The 21,749-nt window shown below is 46.0% G+C and overlaps 1 protein-coding gene across 7 annotated transcripts in view; it reads right to left on the bottom strand.

Annotated features, from left to right (window-relative positions):
• LOC111833271 (SRSF protein kinase 2-like) overlaps positions 1 to 21,749 on the bottom strand; it is a 43,866-nt gene that overhangs the window by 13,083 nt on the left and 9,034 nt on the right. For 2 of the 7 annotated variants that reach the window (XM_023791378.2, XM_023791373.2), the window contains exons 1-2: positions 4,509 to 4,641; positions 972 to 1,126 (exon numbers count right to left, since the gene is read on the bottom strand). In XM_023791378.2, the coding sequence (XP_023647146.1) occupies positions 972 to 1,126; positions 4,509 to 4,606 (253 nt within the window). In that variant the 5' untranslated portion in view covers positions 4,607 to 4,641. Of the gene's footprint in view, positions 1 to 971; positions 1,127 to 4,508; positions 4,643 to 8,419; positions 9,052 to 21,749 lie in introns of those variants that run through there. The other 5 variants (XM_023791375.2, XM_072698827.1, XM_023791379.2 and 2 more) reach the window with 4 other exon arrangements.

The raw sequence follows: 21,749 nt of genomic DNA on the forward strand, positions 1-21,749 counted from the left end.
TCTAAAAATACCCCACATATGTATTCAGCTAGTGTAAACATGCACGGTGCTATCACAGCGAATGTGAGGCTGAGACTGAAGCTTTACCCTTTGTTTCCGCTGAGAGACGTGCCGCGTGACTCATTTCCCCGCGCGTACAAGTTATCTTAGGTCGGCGTTCACGGTTTGACTTCTGAGATTCAGATCGAGCTCTAGGTAATTTTTTTTTTGAACTGGTTGGTTCGACTTTTAAGAAATTCGAGTTCTAATGAGTTTGAGAACTGAGGTACCACTGTAAATATCTACTGAGTAGAATCAGAAGCTTGTAGCTAGCTGGTTATCAGAACATGCTGCTTTGGCATTTCCTAAATAACAGACATGTTTATTTAATAATGAGTGTAATGACCGTTTGTGGCCAGTGGGGGAAGCCACGTAAATGTGTAGTTTGAGAGGTGGTAAACATTGCTACTGCCTGCAATATACACACAGACACCTGCAGCTAGATAATGTATAAATATGTAATAGTTATATAGCACCAAACAATCTAGCTTTCACTTAGCAAAGGCTCACTCTGACGGAATGAACCCCCCCCCCCAACCCACCAAAGGAAGCAGCTTCTTCACCCATCTGTCCTGACATCAGCTGGACCTTCAGCATTTATACCTGCACTACACACAATTTTACTTTATAAACTGGGACTTTGCTATTTTGGATTTCCTTTGCTAACCACAGCAGGATGGGCTCCCCCTTTAAGTCTGGTTCCTCCCAAGGTTTCTTCCTTCTAGGGAGTTTTTCCTTGCCACTGTCACCTCTGGCTTACTCTCTGGAGGCTTTGGGCGAGGACAGTGTAAAGCGCTTTGATACAATGTAATATTGTGAAAATGCACTATAGAAGTAAACTTGAATTGAACTGAATAAATCGAGCTGGTGCCTCTGCACCTCCCCACCACATGCATGGCGTGCTGTGGTGGCTGGGGTTCCCCCCCCCTCACCTTTACAGTAGTCCGCAGGGTCCTCCTGCTCCTCATCATCGGAGCCCAGGATTTCTTCCTCTGGCTCTGGTGGGGCAGCCGGCTCTGGGGGCGGGGGTGGTGGCGGAGGCGGAGGGGGAAGAGGCGCCGAGGGGGCTTTCTGCTGGTTCTCAGGCCTGTGTGTGGGGGGGGGGGGCGCACATTAGCTTACTGCGGCATTACCTCAGACCCAGCCTGGGAGCGTGGAGAAGCCGTGGAACATGGGGACTTCCAGCACCTACCGGGGTGCAGTGTTTCCCTCAGGACACTGGGACGCGACCAGAAAAGGTCACCCATATAGAGCAGGGCGAGACTGCCATTCCAGCAGAAAAGAACATACGTACGTACGTTGTTTGACAATAAAGCTCAATCGATCGGATTACAGTTGGAAATCGCAGAAATATTCGGTGTGCAGAGAGTTGTGGCGTCGCTGTCACATCTCGTTCTCCGCTTTGAGCGCAGGAAGCCTGGGAAACAGTTTCTATGGCAACAGGCACACAGGATTCAGTGCGTGCCTACCTTCATGAGTGAGTGCGTTGCACTGCGCGTGTGAAGAGCGTATGCACTGCAAAGGAGAATATGCGTGTTGTGTCCACTAGCACATGTGTGTGCCAGCTCTCCCCTGCATCCTCTAACGTGTCCACTTTAAAGATGGTGGATGTAGAAGGGAATTACTGGCATATTCCTCATTCCCATCATTCTTTACTGCACTGGATCTCTGCATAACTGCACTCAGGGCTGCGTGCTCACAGACAGCCAGCAGCAAATGTACCTTCATGTCAGGCCTTGTTAAAGCTGCACCCAACATTCTGTGATGCAAATGCTCAGCCAAGCTGGCATGGCCAAAAACACAGTCATTTTAATAAATAAATAAAAACCTGTAATTTTGACGTTGTGGGGACCATTGTTTTGGTCCCCACAAGGGGAAATTTTATAATATATATATGTGTGCGTGTGTGTGTGTGTGTGTGTGTGCTGGAGCTCTGGCTATGAATAAGCAGACCTCCATGTCTCCACAGTATGTGTGTGCTGAGACTATGTGCTGTTCTCTGAGCTTAGCACTGGTGTGTGTGCACGTGTGTATACACTGTCACTGTGAACCCACCTGTCTGTGGAACGCTGGGCATGTCCAGACCTCTAGGGTTCACACAGTACAGGCTTTTTTATGGGTGGATAGGTACACTTACACTCTAATGGCAGGCTCCTGTCTGGACTTGCTGCTGTATACACAAACACCCAAGCACAACAAACAGCTTGTTCAGCATTCCGAGAGCACAGTTTAATTTATAACAGGTAAAACTGTAAATGGTCCTCGGTCAGCTGAAAACCAGGATGACTAACCTGTTAAGCACTGCATCAATTAGCCTTATCTCTGCAATACTAATCAGCTGCATTTCACCGTCAATTATCGCCCAATTAAAATGTAAGGATTGGGACACCATGATGATTTATCAAGAGGGAAAGATTAAATGATGCTGCCGACAGGGGGATGGAGACAGTGCCGACTCACCTCTGCTCAATGCAGGCTGCGCTATTTAAAAAAATAAAAATAAAATAAAATATATAGTGTTTTAAATTGTACAAATTACCCAGAATGCCCCCTAGGAAGCCCTACTGAGATAACAGCAAAGAGCCTACGCAGCAGCCAAGCGTATCAGAGCCGCTCAGAGCGGAGGATTAACACTCCTCCACATAGAGGGCAGGCTAATATCAGGCCTTAATCGTTTATTTGCTTCTTTCTGCTCTAATCACCTGTACTGACCATACAGTGATCACTGTTCAGTGGACGTCCTTTCATTTCAACGGTCCTTCATTATTATTGCAACCGTGTCCCCCCCCCCCCCTGCTCGGCTCATCATTTACCGTCATGGTAAACGCGACCTGGCTTTCAGTGCGAGTTCAGAGGCTCTACGACGGTGCCCATAAACAACGGCCCTGTGTGCTGGAAGACGGCGAAGGGGTGCGGCATTCCACACCCGGGCTCCACATTGCCTCCCACCTCCCGCTCGCCCTCCGCACATCTCTGCGGTATGTCCTACGCGGCGCCATCTTGTGATTCGTCGACGAGCGGGCCACCCGGCATGCCTGCGCTAACCTGCACGGGCAAATTCACAGGAGCTGGTATCCACACAGACTTGGGTGTGACCTTCACTAACTGTCGACCGGCTGAAACAAGCTCACCACAGGCTGACCCGACACGCTACAGGCTAACTTTCAATTAGCACGAACTGCTACAATAGTTCATTAGCCTAGCAAAGCAGAGAATTTAATGATTGTTTTCCATTTGTTCTGAAATCTGTTCGCAGAAATGCTATGCTCTCCTAAGAGAATGTTACCGCAATCTTCTGCATGTCTCTGTGCGTCAACTGTATATTTATTTTTATATAAAGAATAAGAATAAGAATAAAACATGGATGACACCGTAGAGTGTGTGCGCCGCTGTGTGGAAGGTGGTGTACACAGGCCGCCCCCCCCCCGAGCCTCACACCTGATATCTTGGCTGAGCCCATTTAGTGGCACTGAAGAGACAGCCCATGACACGAGGGCGCGGCGTGATGGGGACATCACACAGGAGAAGCACGGCCTGTGAATCTTGCAGAGACAAAGCCATGTTTGTAAGCCTGTTTCTTTCACCATGAATGCCACCATACTGACTCGGCTGCCATATCAGCTTTTCCAAGTACTGGTCCAATGCTGTGCGACATATTTTAAGGGTGATTTTCATGCCTGGTGGCGTAGCACTGCATGGTCCAGAACAGGCAGTCTTGTAAAGACATGTTCACTAACCTCATGCAAAAAAAAAAAAAAAGACATCCGGACTTTCCAATTCAATATCAAGCTGCGTCCATGGGTGAGAACTGCGACTTTAGATAAAAGCATCAGATGTGAGCTATGAAGCTGGATTAAAGCAAGGCCATTAGTCACAGGAGTATGCAGCAGTAACAAGTCAGCGGGCTCCGAGAGCCTCCCTGCCTCCCAGCTCTGCTCCCTCTCCACAGCCTGGTAGGCTGCTGGCTCACACAATCCACCCCCCCCCCCTGCCAGAGTCTGCATGGAGAAGTGAGATCTCACTGCTATTCCAGTCCTGCTTACGTCACTGTGCAAAGCCCGCACGCTGGCAGCCCTGCCTCATGTTACCACACATGCACACTGATTATGACACACGGATTATCGTCGCGGTCACTTCCCATTGATTCTGCAGTGAACGATTCCACCTAATTCAGCCCCAACAAAACTCATACACAGTGTCCAGACCTGTCAATTTCTCTGAAACAGGTGAGTTTCCAAACACTAGATGCTGCCATAGCGGAGGGGGGGGGGGCTCCTCTTCCACCCCCATCAGTTTTGATACATGTAAATCATAATAAGAAACTATAGCTATATCTCTCCTCAGGTCCTGAATAAAAACAGTTTACGTTTGTCATATATTAGGTATCCTCTATCACCTGCATTTGCCAAACCCCTCATACCCACATATCCCACATACCCTGGAAGCTCTTTACCCAGAAACCCCCCTACCTGCTGCACTGCTCCCTCAGGGCTCTGTGCCTCCAAAGTCGGAGTGCTCTAAGTGCGAGCCCCAGCGCTACCTCAGAGCGAGACACACTGCGATCCATGTGGACAGGAGCAGACGGCCGATGCCTCTAGAATCTAACCTCACTAATAGGGTGGGGCAGGTCTCAAAAATGGTCACATGGCTCCCTCACACCCAGGTGTGAAACCCAGCTGATGACACACAACCAAATGCAGTCATGCAGATGAGACTGTATGGCACACACATATGCAGACACACGTGGAAAAAACACGGACACAAACATTACAAACGAGCACAGTGACAGCACAAAAAAGCAGAGAGAGATAAACAAACTGAGATGAAGTCTCGGATGATTTTCAGACACGTCGCTGCACTTGTTTGATTCGAAACTGGGACGACGTGAAGGCCGGTGTGTTTTCCTTCAGCTCAGAGGCTGCTGGAGGGATTGCACCAGACTCTGCAGATGAGTTTGCTGATCCCACCAAAAGGAAAAAAAAAAACTAAGGTTGGAAATAGATTTGAGCAGATCAAGGGACTGTTGAGTTACTGTGCTAGGCCAGGAATCTTCACTTGAGATTGGCAATTTGAGTTGATGCTAGAGCAACAAACATCATTATCATTCCTGGGCCAAAAAAACAAAAAAAACAAAATGCGATTTTAGAACAGATTATAGCTCTAACGAGCAGCTGGGACCCAATGCTTACTGTCTTCCCAAAATTAGAATGAAGAACTGAGTTGGCCCTCAATCTTTCCGCTTCTCAGTGAAACTCCACTGGGACGACTTCCTCCCAAGACTACCATCAACCCATAACCCATCCGCCCTTCCGACTTACTGCCTATTCCGGGCTATTCTAGACTTCATCATCCCCGCGAACTGCCCCGAGAAGCAGGCTGAGGAACGGGAGTGGCAGTAACGGCCGATGAGCGGTAAGCTAGATGGTGTGCAAGATGGAGGCCTGACCCAGATGGGGGGGGGGGGCACCAGAGACAAGTGTGTCACATCTACATCAGCCCTGCCCTCCATTCTTCTGGCTCATAAATCACTGTAGACCACCAGACGTACATGTGGAAAAACAGCTTCCTGGCGACTGTGGGTCCAGGGGCGTTGGGTGGAGGGATGGGAACGATTCCTTGGGCCTCTTAAGCCCATGCTGGTCTTGCTGCCTGAGTAGGAAGGTTTCCTCAATTGCAGAAAGTTGCGCCAACAGAAACAGGCAATTAAACTCGGAGCAGGATGAAATGCAAACAGGGAATGGAGAGAAAGTTCTTGGTTGTTATGTGGGAAAAAGGAAGTCCCAGAGGAGAGCATGTTTAAACATCAGCGACCACATGCAGTAAACGGCCTCTTCTACTTTACTCCTTCTTTGGGAGCCATTTCGACGTAAGGGCAACAGCCATTCTTTGGAATGAAGGCTGACAGCTGATTGGCTGTCACTTATGAGAGAATGTTTCAGTAACAGGCTGCTGCTGTTACTGAAAGTCATCCACCTTGTAAGCCTCACCATCTCATTTCCTACATGCAGTATCAGGTAGAGGAACAGGGTCACATGACTACCGGTGATACCAGTGCGTGGATTCCATTACAGGCCATAGGGTCAGCTTCCCAGAGTCTGATCGTCTTCAGCAACGTACCAAATCACCAAAGTTTCCATCTTACGGCAGGGTTACAACATGCAAATTATAGAGCCACGTGGTGAAACTTGATGTGAGATGTTACTAGACACAAGGATTCATGCTCATTCATCCTCTCATTTGTACTGCCGGGTTCCGAAAGCAGCATAACTGTGAATGGCGAATGGAGGGATAGAGACTCTAACCAACATACATTTAAGTCACAGTCTGCCCATTGATGGAATGGAGTAGGTCAAAGCTTGGATGGCTGTTACAGTCTGGCACATGGGGGATGTTAGCAGGCACTCCGCCGCTGACCCCAGGACATGCTCTTGGTTAGCAGATAGAGGCAGTCTGGAACCAGCCAGTTTGCCTGCAAACCTGACCTAGACTCCCAGGCATGAGTGTTTTTGATGAGCTTTACTTCCAGGCCTCATTAACTAGCAATTCATCATGTCTTATCCCAGAGACAGTGTGAATAACCAAGGCAGCCGTCTGGAAGATGGAAGGTGACATCCCTCCGATCACAATTAGACACGCCTGGCTCTGTTGGAAGCCCTGTTCTGATTGCTCATCGTTTAGGGGTGGGAACTGAACTAGACAACGGGGGCTGGGCAGGGGGGGGGGGGGGGTTTGGAAAGACAGTTTGGTACATCAGCTGATGAATCCCCCCTCCCCAAATTACAACCTCCCCCTCTCAGATGCCCGTTCGAGTGGCAGCTCTGGTAATCGCAGTAAAAACACAGTGAGTCATTCTGGCTCACCTGCAGGCTTTGGCATTTCACCAGCCAGACCGACACACATGCATACATGTGTGTATATCCCTTTGCGTGCATGCAGTCTCACACTCTCACTCACACACTCAGACATGTTGGTCTTCCTATCTTAATGGGGACACTTTGGGGACAATTTGGTCCTCAAATGTGATCTATGCAAACATTTTTTGACATTTGACATGACATTTTTAGTTTTTTGATTGCATTCAGATTTTTACAAATAACCAAAAAATGTCCCCTCAATGTGGTAAACACAAAACGACACATGCATGCGCACACACACGCCACAGACCTGTACTCAAACCATTGTGGGGACCATCCACACATGTCCAGGGACAAAACCCTAATCCCAGCAATGACAAATCTTAACCCCTATCCAACCCTAAGTCTAACCATAAGTAACCAAACAAAATACAAGACTTTTGGCATTTTCAGTTTTTTGATTGCAGTGACAGAATTATTATTATTTTTTTTAACTGAATTTCCTCTTGTGGGGAACCGAAAAAATGGGCCCCACAATGGGAAAATAGCAGGTGTTTATCAAACTCTGGGGACATTTGGTCCCCATAATGTAATAAAAACTGACCCCCCCCCTCCCCCCCGAGACACACACACAGAAAATAAGCAATCAGAAACATGCATGCCTGAATATGTAGATACAAAAAGACATAACAGAAAAAGTCGCTAATACAGCAGAAACAGTCTAAACTGCAGACTATGGTTAATGTCAGCTTCTGCTGTCAGCCCACTCTGAACCTCCTGCGCAGGTGTCCTGGGAGACAGACACACACACACACACATGGAGCTCCAGAGTGCAGCCCTTCATTTAAATAACCTTCATGTAAATAAACCTCTGTCCCTGTGCCCTGCCTGCCCATCCCTATATATCCCTCAGTGCCAGGATAAATCCCCTGGTTCTGCCTATTCATACTTGGCAAACGGTCAGGTGCTTGGCATGTGTAGCCTCTCCCAGCACTGCATGTGCCATAGTGACATGCATCACTATGATTACCTCGATCGAACGGGCAGTGTTACTTCAGAATATCGGGGGGGTGGGCGGGCACAGCCCAGGATTTGCAGCGTCCAATTCAGACTGGGGCTGCATGCAAGTCGCTGGCTCAGTGCCCATTAACCTGTCTGCAATACTGGGACCAGCAGGGCAGCACATTTCCATGTTATACTGCTGCTCATTGGTTTAGCGTATTTATTATGGATGCTGATTGGTCCACAGCTCGCCTCTACAGGATTATCTGAGAGCCTGGATGCTGGTCGTCCTGTGAAGGGGCACACGCACGTAGGCCATGTTTTGGCATCATGCGAAACTACAGTATGTCAGACACACCTTGTGTGACGTACTCAACATGGTAATGCTCGAAACAAACAGAAGATTAGATCATGCCAAGGGTAGAAATAAGCAAAGAGTGGTGTTTCGGAGGGGGGGGGGGGCGGGACACAAGAATGACAAACGCAGGCAAGCAGACGGATGCAAAGGAGACAGGCACAGTTACCTTTCGGAGGATGAGGATTTCTCAGAGTTCAGGGACATCAGAAGTCAGGGGACCTCTCGCCCGCCGCCGAACGACAGAGCGACAACCAATGGACGGAAAAATGAGGACCCCCCCCCCACTTTCTCTCTGGCGTCACCCCCCTTCGACGAGTCCACACCGTGTGTGTGTCAGAGGGGGCCGCTGCCCACACCCCCTGCTTCAGCCCTTGGCTTGCTGAAGAGGATGGACGACAGCGCTCGGAGAATAAAAAAGCAACAACAATAAACAATGGAGCTGCGTGCGAGTCAAAGCGACGCGACAGCACCCTCCGAAGGCCTTCTTCCTTCCTCACTTCCTTTTCACCCTCTCTGTATTTTCACTCTGCTGTTCGCTTTCTTTCTCTCTCTCTCTCTACTGCTGCTGCTGGTTTCTGAGCGGCGGCAGAATGCACAGACAATTGCTGGCGCTCCGTCCTGAATATTCTCCCTCCCTCTCTCTCACTCGCTCGCTCCGTCTCTCACTGTTGCTCACTCTCTCCCTCTCCCTTTCTCCCTCCCTGTCTCAGCACGGTAGCTGCAGCTCTGCACAACAACAGAGCTGCAAGCACGTAGGACAGAACCACTGCCTGTTCGCAGTGCGGGGAAAAACAGGGGCTGGCTGCAGCGAAGAGGAGGAGAAGGAGGAGGAGCCGAGCACTGAGAAACTGAAAGCACCTCCGTCTAAAGGGCCAGTACCCTGCAAGCTCCTCCCTCTCTCCTTACCACATCCTGTCGCTCAGGGTAACACCAAATGGCCCCCTATTTCCTTGTCTGCCCACCCCCCCGCAACCTCCTACTTCCTCGGCCCCTGCCTCTACCCGTCTCTTTCCCATCTGAGGATATTTTTTCTTGGATTTTCCTCTTAATTTGTCAGTCCATCTTCCAGCAGACAGGCAGTTTCACAGACTAGGTGTTAGATAGGTGTGGTTATAAGGCTCAGTGAAATCCCTCCCGCAGCCATAATACTGGGAGGGTGCTCTTCCCTTTACTTCAGCTATGATGTGGGTGGGGGCTCTCTGCCCCTACTGCTGCTATGATAGAGGGGGGGGGGGGGCTCTCTCCCCTTATTCTGACCATGATACGTGGGGTGAGGGGGGGTCTCTCCCCCTACTATGGTCATGATACTGGGGGGATCTCTCCCCTTATTGTAGCCATGGTACAGGGGGGAGGGGTCTCTCCCCTTACTGCCCCTAGGACACTGGGGGGGCTGTCTCTCCACACTGCTGCTATGATAGAGGGGGGGGGGGGGGGCTCTCTCCCCTTATTGTGGCCATGATACGGGGTGGGGGGGCTCTCACTTTACGGTGGCCACGATACTAGGGGGGGCACACTCCCCTTACTGCCACCATGATACTGGGGGGCTCTCTCCCTCTACTGCTGCTCTGATACTGGGGGGCTCTCTCTCCTTACTGGCACCATGATACTGGGGGGTGGGGCTGGCTCTCTCCCCCTTCTGCTGCTCTGATACTGCGGGGGCTCTCTCCCCTTACCGCTGCTATGATATTGGGTGGTGGGGGCTCTATCCCCTTACTGTGGGCATTATATGGGGGGGTGGGTCTCTCCCCTTATTGTTGCCATGATACTGGGGGGGTTCTCTCGCTTTACGGTGGCCATGATACTGGGGGCTGTCCACTAGGGCTGCACGATTTGGGGGAAATATCGAATCGCGATTTTTCTGACAGAAATTGCGATTACGATTTGATTTGCGATTTAATTTTTTTATGTCAAGCTTCAGTTCAATATTCAGTGTGTAGTAATTTTAAAACATATGACGCAGCATGAGATACCATCAGTATTAACTGGTCTATATTCTAATGCAAGGATGAGAATTTAAAGATGTGATGTATCAAGTTAAATAAAGTAATAATGAAAACAATTGCAGGTAACGCTTATTTCCCTCCTAATAAAACTAGAACCGCATTTTCCCACACCAATGAACAAGTAAGAACTACTTCGGTGTATGCAGCCCTTTTGTTTGTGCTATTGTGTTGTTAGCTGCTGTTATTAACACTAATAACACTCAAAAACCCGTAATGTTCATAACAAAGTGGCTGTTGTTTCCTGAAACCGTAAAGCTGGAAATTTTTAAACATAGTATGCATTTTATAAAATGTTGAATAAATAGAAGTCGTTTATTGGTGATTTCATGTTGGTCGAAGTTTCCGCTTTTTAACAACTGTATACGGTTATTTTCTATACAAATCAATTCAGGTGAAACAAAAAATGTACGTGTTCATGGTTGCAAACTCCTTCAGACTCTCAAGCAAGAAATCTTATGGCAAATCTATATTCCATTCTGAACTTAAAATTAGCTGCATGAAATACGTTACGGCAGTTTGCAAACCCTACAGACTATTTACAAGGTAATAAAACTTACATACATATAAATGTGTGTAGAACAGAGAACAGAAAATCTCACCCCATGCAGCTGACCAAAGTTGCCAACCCTGCATTTTATTTTAAATGAGAAGTAAAATGCAGTTTTCGACTGAAGCAGCTTAATTATCATTGCTTTGCTTTGTTACTCGGACAAATACAAAACGAATGATTAAACATTATATGCCTCTCTTTTTGTATGTTTTCTAAATAAGACCGCATGCCCATACCCAACTGTAATAGCGATTAAAGCGATCTATTCTTTTAGTATTTATGTTAAAGCAAGACTTTTATTTTATTACTGTTGTGTTGGAAACACTTAAATTTAATAAGCACAAAAACATATGATATAAACACGACTGTATTGTGGGTTTTATGGCTTTTTTGGAGGTCACCGACTCCGCTGCTGTGAGAATCGGTCTTTGTCAGTCACGTGTCTGCACTGTCTGACACGCCCCCATTCGCCATTTTGAAGGTATTCGCGGACGCAAACACTAGGAAGAATGGAGAAGAAAAAGCAGAACGAGAAAATTCCTTACAGAGAAAAACTTACGAAGGACACCAGGGATCAGTATTTGGCTAAATTGTCAACAATCAGCAATATAGATCCGTATGATCTCACATAAAAAAATGGAATTCCGACGCGACATTGTTGCCTCTAACTTCATCTCTGGATATAACAAACTACCTTGTTTATGGTATCAGCGCTTACACATATGAACAGTTCAAGAACTATAAATCTCTTGAAGCCCACGGACATTTCATCAATGGCTGGGTGTAGGATCTGTTCACATTTCGAACGCAGGACTGCGACAACACAATCGTCACTGCAAAGGTACGCTAACTTGTAATCAAGTTGCAAACAAATCTGTACAGCCTCGAACAAATTAGACTAAGAGGGGACATGGTCCAGGCATATTAGATTCTAACAGGTCTGGATGCAGCCAAATGGCTACTTCAATAAATTTCTTATGTTCAAGTTAAGTTATTAGGAATTATATGATGAAGTTAACTGTAATCATGTAGACAGCCTTACAAATGCATAATAAATAATAATACATGGAATAATTTAACATCTCCTCTACCTGCCGTCCATATCCTTTTTTCCAAGTGGGAATCCGAAAAAATCTTATGTTGTGGTCCACCTTTCTGCCTTGTGATTTAATATGACAGCCTTTCACACAGCACGAGTATCCCATCTTTCGAAGGATAAAGGCGCATGCAAACGCTTGCTCTTGAGTTATATACCTGCAAAATGGCGATTCGACCCAGAATACACTGCGACTTTAGCGAGTGTGACATCAACTGTCAAAGACCGATTACTGACTGTCTCGTTGTTTTGATGGGTTAGTGGTATACTAATGCTATTGCCTATTAACAAAAACCAAAGGTATGATACGCTGAAGAATATTGCAGCTGGTGTTTAAAAGGAGCTCGCCGATTCTATTGATGATAGGACCTTCCTGAAACAATCTCGGACCATGAAATAGGAAGACAATTCACTTATAGCTCAGTAGCGTAATCAGTGTTTTTCCGCACCGTGAATGTAACATTTTCCTTGGGTTTCACGTGTTTGCTGTTTGTGGGCCTATACGCCTTCTTGGGCCACTTCTGATTGGTGAGCATGACTGGCACGCGAGAAGCACGGCGCTTGTGATTGGTGAGAATGACTGTCACACAGGGAGCACGGCATGAATTTGTAAAATTATTCTCACAGCAGTTTTAAACCGTGGGTCCGACGTGCTGTATAATGTATATCCTAAATCGCGACTTGCTAATCGTGTTGTTTCAAATCGCGATTTCGATTTGAAATCGATAAATCATGCAGCCCTACTGTCCACCCCTTACTGCCGCCGTGATACTGGGGGGGGCTCTCTCCCTTTACGGTGGCCATGATACTGGGTGCTTAGACAAACGTACTGTATGTCTAACTGGAAGACCTAACAGGAAGCTCACACACAGTTTACAGTCAAAGCATGACTGGATTCCATTTTCCCACATGGAAGTGGGTTGCCTGTCTCAGAGCTGCAGAACTGCTCTTTACGCAGTGTGTGTTCTCGACGGCTCATGGTGGGAACAGGTAGGCAGTGTGCTGGTGAAAACACAGCCCGGAAAGGGCCCTGCGGAGCCACTTCGGCTCCACATCCAACATCCGTCACCAGGGAAGAGTCCCTCTAATTAAAAGTGTCAACACAGCAACTAAATGCTGACACAGTGTTTCCTGCTGAATGTGAGTATGAATGCATGTGCGTGTCCAGAGCAGCACAAGGCACGTGTGTGGGATTTTGGATGCACTAAGCTGACAGGGTTCTAGGAAACCAGAACATACTGGGGGAACAAAAGTCAGTAATTTCACAGTCACACAATTCTGCATCGGCTCGCTTTATAGTGCTTGACACATCAGATTACTTCCTCTAACCCACAACACGTCATGGTTACACAACAACAGAACAGCAACATTTGATACAAAAATGAATAACGAAGACTTCAAGTCCAGGAACCCTCCTTTACAGTGGAGCAGGTGGTATAGTCCAAATGACACAGGCACATGACAAATTGTGGTCTCTCCAGCCAGCATCCCTGCCTCTGAGCCCACAAAGCTCCCCAGACTCCCCTCCCCTGCCACTCAGTACTGCCCCATGTGTCTGCTCTCTCTGCCCACCCAGCTCTGACACTCTGCATAACTCTCTGTGATGGGAACTTGGTACCAGCAACTGCCAGCTACACAATGGTGTTAGAGCAAGAAAGGTTTACTATAAACCATGCCGTATACAGACCACTGGGGGGCAGCATTACAGAACACAGACACATGAGTGGGGCCTCATTAGTGGATACAGAGAGCGTAGTTACACCAACTCCATATCCCACCTTCAATCTTTCATTTCATTCAGACCATCACTATCCCCTATGTCATATCTTTTCATTCATTTCATTTCATTCATCACCTGGTCTCAGGGTGAAGGCGGTGGGGCGAGGCCCAGGTACATGATACCCCATTAATGCTCAGCGAAGCATCTGTGGTGATGAATAAGCAATGATGCTCTGTGTGAGTGTGGCTGCCTTTTGTGAAGAGGGAACAAGAAAAAAACAAGCAGAGCCGCACTTTGGCCATAGGAAGGGAACAAAGCAAAGAGGACCAACAAACAGCGGATCACAGTGCTGACCTACAGATGGCCTGGATACGCATGCTGTCAGTGAGACTCCACAAGAGAGAGATACAGAGAGCATTTCATGGACCACAAGAGATTAACAGGAAGAAAGGCAATGTAACATTAATCAAACATCATCTCCACTTGAGACGTGACAGGTTCCCAGGTGAGAAGGCTGCACTTAGTAAATAATGAAGGAGACTCACCCTGGAGCTAAACGCATTCTTCTGTTTCCTCCATTAGCTTGAGACTGTGTACCACACTGGGTTTGGGGGGGAATGTATGACTCTGTCATAATTTCAGGGCTCCTTTCCTGTCCAGCACTCAGACCCTATCACTCTGCATAATGACCACAGATGTGTGAGTTTCGGTCCCACATGAAAGCTGGCAGAAGCCACAGCAGAGGAGCACGGCCTGTCCATTCCAGGACCAGTTAACTTCTTTCAGCACCTGTGTTTGAGTCCTAGTCTATGTGTCTAGAACATGTGGAAGTAAACAAGCTCCTAAACAGTACTCTGCATCTGTGGATACAGGCTCCCCAACCCCTTTATCAGCCATTCTGAATGGCTACTCACTCTGCACACATAGAACAGCAGAATAACCAGATAGGGTACGTTAGGATTTCATGGGCTTCACTTGAGTGAGCTGCAGATTTTGAGCTAGGGATGTCCGATCATCGCATCGTGAAGGAGCAGGGAGGGTCTGCAGCGTCTCACTCCATGACTCAGTGGATTTATTATAGTAATCACTGGAAAAACAAAAGCCACATCTGGCTTATGCAGGTGGGAGTGATTTACTGATCGGGCCACTTTGCTGAAAAGCCCAAATGATGTTCTACTAAAGCAGTGAGTCCATGAAACACACTGGCTTTAATTCTTTTATTCTGAATTTGCAGGATTTAAAATAATTACACAGTTCATTATACATGCATTACTACTACTAGTAAGATGTTTGCCCTTCTGGATGCTTGCGTCCAGTCGGACTTCGTCTGCGAGCGATGTGGGTTAGTTGACTCACTCATGGTCCAGGTTCGTGACCTAGAGGAGCGACTGGCTCTCATCCAGCATAGCAATGAGTTAAAGGAGAGAGTTAATACGCCTTCTAGGGAGACTATGTGTACGTCACAAGCGGGGAGGGGGGAGAATGATGAACAGGTAGGTCGAGAGAGCTGGGTGAACGTAGGTCGTAGACGTAGAAAAGGGCGTACACAGTTCACAGAGGCGGCATCACCTGAAGTAACGGTTTCTAACCGCTTTCAGGTGCTTCCAGCTTTAGAGCCGGAAGAGACTGGGGAGGCAGGTGGGCCCTTGGGCACCAAGGAGCCACCTAACCCCAGTAGGAGGGAGGTTGTGGTAGTAGGGGATTCAATTATAAGAGGTGTAGATAGTTATGTGTGCACCCGTGATAGAGGGTCCCGTACGGTGTCTTGCCTGCCTGGTGCCCAGGTAGGGGACCTTCCAGATCGAGTGGACAGGCTTTTGGCCCCAGCCGGGGTGGATCCAGTGGTCGTGGTGCATGTTGGCACCAATGACATAGGAAAGGGCAGAAGGGCTGTTCTGCAAGATAAATTTATAGAAGTCGCGGATAAGCTTAGAAGCAGAACATCCACGGTGGTATTCTCTGGAATACTTCCCGTGCCACGTGCAAGTCAGGCAAAATTAGCTGAGATAAGGGGATTAAATGCGTGGCTAAAATGGTGGTGTAGGAAAGAGGGGTTCAGGTTTATGGGGCACTGGAAGACCTTCTGGAACAGGTGGGACCTGTTCAAGCCGGACGGGTTGCATCTGAACCATAGGGGAACCAGTGTATTGGGGAGGCGTATGTGCAGAATAGTTGAGGAATGTTTAAACTAGGGACTGGGGGGGCAGGGAGGTCAGTTATGAATTTATGTGGGGAGAGACGGAAAGCCCAAATAAATATTAAAAGTAGACAATGTAAAAGGCCTACCATTAGTGGTCTGTATTTGAATGCTAGGAGTATTAGAAACAAAATTAATGACTTAGAGGCTTTAATTTCTTCAGACAATTACGACATTATAGGAATAACTGAAACATGGATGAGTGACAATGATGGTGATGAATATAATATGGATGGTTATACGTTGTTCCGTAGAGATCGGATAGGCAAGAAGGGAGGTGGTGTTGCAGTATACGTAAAAGAAAACTTGCAGGCAAGGGAACTCACTGATAAAAATAAAAATTCAGAAGCTGTATGGATCAAACTTGATGCTAAAGATTCAAATGGCCTAATTGTCGGGGTTTGTTATAGGGCACCTAATGTAGCTGTAGAGGAAAGCAGAATATTATATGATGATATCAGGATTATGAGTAATAAAAATGATGTGGTGGTTATGGGTGATTTTAATTTACCTGGGATACAGTGGGACACAGTCTCTGGCTCTTCTGTAAATGAACTTGAGATGGTGGAATTAGTACAGGATTGTTTTTTTACTCAGTTTGTTAATACTCCTACCAGGGGAGAAGCCCTTCTTGATCTCGTTTTTTGTAATAACCAGGATAGGATTGGAAAATTAGAGGTTTTAGACCCATTGTACGGTAGTGATCATAACATGGTTAAATTCGAGGTTAATTTTAGTGTCCGAAGAGCAAAGTCTAAATTAAAAGTATACAATGTTAGGAAGGCTAACTTTAATGGTATGAGACGGAAATTAGAAACTGTAAACTGGACAGAGTTAAATAGCAAAACAGTTGAAGAGGCATGGGAATTTTTCAAAAGCACATTGTTGCAAGTGCAAGAGGACTTCATACCTGTTTCCAGCAAAACTAAATCTAGGAAACGACAACCAAGGTGGTTTACTAAGGAAATTAAGAATAAAGTCAGGAGGAAAAGGGCTCTGTTCCACAACTGGAAAATAACTAATGATTTCAAAATCAAGCAGGAGTATCTAAGTCTACAGGCAGAGTTAAAAAATGACATTAGGCTATCAAAGAGGGATGTAGAAAGAAAAATTGCATTGGAGGCTAAGCATGACAGTAAAGGTTTCTTCCAATATTTTAACTCTAAGAGAGCACTAAAAGCTGAAATCACTAATTTGCAGGATAGTAAGGGCCTTATAATTGATAACGAAATTGATATGGTAAACGAGTTTAATGATTATTTTTCAAGGGTGTTCACAATAGAGAACACAAGTAATTTACCACCAATTAATACGAATACAGCATCGTCTATGACCAATATATGTATAACTGAGGTTGATGTGATACTAAGCCTAGCTAAACTCAAAATAAATAAATCGCAGGGGCCTGATGGCATCTTACCTTTAGTCTTGAAAGAGATGAGGGATATTATTAGCCAACCTTTGACTTTAATATTCCAGAAATCGTTATCTGCGGGTGTGGTACCATCAGATTGGAAGCATGCTAATATAACACCCATATTCAAAAAAGGGGATAGAAGTAATCCAGCAAACTATAGGCCAATCAGTTTAACTAGCATTACTGGAAAAATAATGGAAGCTATAATTCAAGTGAAAATGGTAGATTACCTAGATGCAAATAACATTATAAAGGATAGCCAACATGGATTTAGGAGAGGTAGATCCTGCTTAACGAATCTGCTTGAGTTCTTTGAGGAAGCTACAAGTGAAATTGATCACAAAAAGGCCTATGATGTGATTTACTTAGATTTCCAGAAAGCCTTTGATGTTGTCCCCCACAAACGGCTCTTGTTAAAGCTTAAAGCTGCAGGAATTTTAGGAACTGTGGCAGCTTGGATCAAAAACTGGCTAACTGATAGGAAGCAGCGAGTAGTTATTAGAGGCACTATGTCACAGTGGGCCTCCGTTTATAGTGGGGTACCGCAGGGTTCAATTTTAGGACCACTATTGTTCCTAATTTACATTAATGATATTGACACGAATACATACAGTAAACTGGTTAAATTTGCAGACGACACTAAGGTGGGCGGGGTAGCAGATACTAATCAAGCAGCAGAGAGGCTTCAACGGGATCTGGATTTAATTAGCGAATGGGCTGATACTTGGCAGATGAAATTTAACACAGATAAATGTAAGGTAATCCATGCAGGGAGCAGAAATATACAGTACAGATATTTTATGGGTTCCACTGAAATAAAGGTAGCTGATTACGAGAAAGATCTCGGTATGTATGTTGATGCTTCCATGTCCCACTCTCGCCAATGTGGGGAAGCAATAAAAAAGGCGAACAGAATGTTGGGTTATATCTCTAGATGTGTGGAGTTTAAGTCAAGGGAGGTGATGTTACACTTATATAATTCCTTGGTAAGACCCCACCTAGAATACTGTGTGCAGGTTTGGTCACCATACCTCAAGAAGGACATTGCTGCCTTAGAAAAGGTGCAACGAAGAGCTACGAGAATGATTCCTGGTCTTAGAGGAATGTCTTACGAGGAGAGGTTAGCGGAACTGAATCTGTTCAGCCTTGAGCAAAGGAGACTAAGGGGGGATATGATTCAGGTCTATAAGATTCTAACGGGTCTGGATGCTGTTCAGCCAAATGACTATTTCAATATTAGTCTAAATACTAGAACTCGTGGCCATAAGTGGAAATTAGCGGGAGAACATTTTAAAACAAATTTGAGGAAGCACTTCTTTACACAGCGTGTAGTCAGAGTATGGAATAGTCTTCCTGCTATTGTAGTGGAAGCTAAAACCATGGGTTCCTTTAAATCAGAGCTAGATAAGATTTTAACAACTCTGAGATATTAGCTAAGTTCTCCCCAAACGAGCTTGATGGGCCGAATGGCCTCCTCTCGTTTGTAAATTTCTTATGTTCTTATGTTCTTACTACTGATGAAAACAACAACAACAATTTATACATCACATTCCCTCTAGGAATATGAATTGGCAACCTTTAGGTTACAAATTATTGTTCTTAATCTTAAAATCTTCATTCCAATTAAAAATAACTAGTATTCATACAAATTATACACTTAAAGACAATTATTACGTACACCTTGCTTGTACTGGGTAGGATCCATTTTTGGCTCAAGAACCACTTCAGGGGTAGACAAGTTATGCTTTCAGAGAAGCCTTTCTGCACACCACTGTTGTACTGAGCTGATAAACTTAGCAGGAAGAGCAAAGCTAACGAGTCCAGCCATACTTCTCTGCCCACTCTCATTAAAAAGATGGTTTAGACAAAGAACTGTACCTGAGTGGATATTTTCCATGCCCTGAGGGACATTTATCTCACCATTCTCTGTAAACTTTAGACAATGTAGTGTCTGAATATCCCAGGAAATTTCTTAGATGCTGAAAGAACCATGTCTGGCACCACAATCACACCACATTAGAATTGCTTAGATCAGGCATTTTAGCCATTCTGATGGTTAGCCGCACACTGACTGTTGATCCTGTCTGTATACTGTAGGTATTGAGTTACAGCTAAATGATCTGCTGTTGGGGAGAAACAGACTGTGTGTGTTAACAGGCAGGTGTGTCTAATAAACTGGCAGATGAGGGCAAATTAGAGTTTCAGCATGTGAGACACCATTTGAAGGTGTTTTAGGGACAGGACAGAAACTGTAAAAAGCGTGTATTTTACAGCAAATTTTGCGCTCGTTGAACAGTGAAATAGTATAGGCTCAGATTAGACAGAGGCCTCTCAGTCATACTGTACATCTGTATCTGGCTCTCGAGGCCCCCAGCACAGAGGCCTTTGGATTAGATTGGATTAGGTGTTTCCAACCTTTTGTTGTCCATGAGCCTCTACATTAGACAACAGTATGTTTTATTTGAGAATCACTTCTGTAAGTCTGCTAGGGTTATCCAATTAAGAAGACACCTGAAAGGTATATCAAGATTGATCCTGCCCTTTGATTGCCATGTCACCTGCTGACAATTCTGGTCTGGTTCTCAACCTTTCTGCACCTTGACCCAATTTTTACCATCATGACCCTATATCAATAACTCAGTCATTACCCTATATCAAGTATAGGTTTATATTAACATTATGATCAAGCGCGCAATGAACTCAATTTACACCAATCGATATCTACTGCACAAATCTGATTGGATGTGCCAGTGAATTTTAAATTAAGTATCTGTAGTTTGGCCTCTTGGATTGGTTGAGTGTTCAGTAGTTTTGCGCTAAGCAGTTGCAGACCCAAGACCCATTTATATAGGTTCATTTTAGGACTGGGTCTGGGAAATCTGATCGTGGATCAGCGTAGGAGCTTGCTGGTTTTAAAATGCTTACATTTTCAACTCTACCTCATTATTATTATCAGTTTGCTGTGACCCAAACTGAAATTCGCTGACCTAGAGCAAATATTATGCACACTGTTACGCTGTATTCTTTGTCCAGCCTTTCCACACACAAGCCTGTCAGTTCTCCATTGAAGGCCATAACAATAGGGTGCACACTGGAAAACCTACCTCCTTATTGGTCAATTACCCTGAGTCAAGAGCCTGAACATTCCACCATCTCTGATGCTTATACTTTTTCTGTAACTGCTGGATCACCCTAAAGTGGATTTTTGTTTTATTTCTAATTACGCATCCCTCGATCCTGCGGATATTTCAGACGACAAAACCTTTTTCTCCTTTGACGCCCACAAGAACCTTCACACAAAAACCTAAGGCTCACAGCATGTTAGACAAGAAGTTGCAAGGCCTCAGAAACAGAAACAAACACATAATTTGATCAGCAACTAGAGAATTTCCCAGCCCATCGCTGCAGCTGCCTCAACAGCACAAGTTGTCTTGAGGAACAAGAGTTTCACTTAGATGAAAGACAAAGCACACTCCCCATTACAAGACCAGCGGGTTGTTTTGGTTCTCTATACTCAAAAAAACAGATATGGTGCCTGAGTTATTCCCTGCCTTGTGCCCGTAGCTTCCAGCCCCCAGGACCACAATTTGGAAAGTTATAGTTACGATGTGAACGAACCTTGCTGATTTATTCCTTGAGGCGTTACTCCACTGTGCATTCCTGTAAAATGTCCCTAGACAGAATCAGTCTCTCACTTATGGAGCATAACCTGGACATTTTCCTGCTGGAGACCAGCGAGACAGACGAGCGTCGGCTCACCTAGCCCACGTATCTTGGGAAAAGTATCGCTTCCAGAGTTGGGAAGCTGCCCGTGGTGACGAATGGACCAGTGCGGAAAAAAGGCACATGCGAAGTGACACCCATGTACCCCAGCTAGACGCTGGATAGTGAGCGATGGAAGCGGAGTGGACTGATGAACGGAGTAGGATGCCAAAAGTGCACCAGCTTGTGCAGCAACCACTGGCTGAGATGAAATGATCAGTCACATCATTGCAAAACCAGCCTGTAATGAGAGAATAGCCTAAAGTCACCCCCCCCCCCTCAAAATTCCCCAGTAAGCGACTCTGTACCTGGCTGTGCGCTGAGACAGATGTAGAAACACAGAAGCTGTATGACACATCCAGCTGGATACCATAGATGTCCGTGTGTATGCGTGGCCGTGTGTGTGCGTGGCTGTGTGTATGCGTGGCCGTGTGTGTGTGCGTGTGTGCGTTAGGTGAGGGGGGTCAGTCCAGCATCTGGATTCCCCACTGGACTCTCTTTGGCAGCAAAAAAAAGAAAAAAGTTGTTCCACAGATGAGCTCAGCTCCGAAAAAACAAACAGACTGACCGAGGCAGAGCGAGTGATGCGGGGTGAGAGAGAGCGGCACAGTGGAGCACTTCAGCAAAGCGACGACACCCTGTAACAGCGGGGAATGAGAACGAGGGAGGGAGGGCGAGAACATGGCAGTGCTGATGATGCAGCAGGGAGTCAGGAAAGCAGGCAGAGGTGGGGCTGGAGGCAGATGAAAAG

This window comes from Paramormyrops kingsleyae, chromosome 1 (assembly GCF_048594095.1).
Source record: "Paramormyrops kingsleyae isolate MSU_618 chromosome 1, PKINGS_0.4, whole genome shotgun sequence".
NCBI lineage: Eukaryota > Metazoa > Chordata > Actinopteri > Osteoglossiformes > Mormyridae > Paramormyrops > Paramormyrops kingsleyae.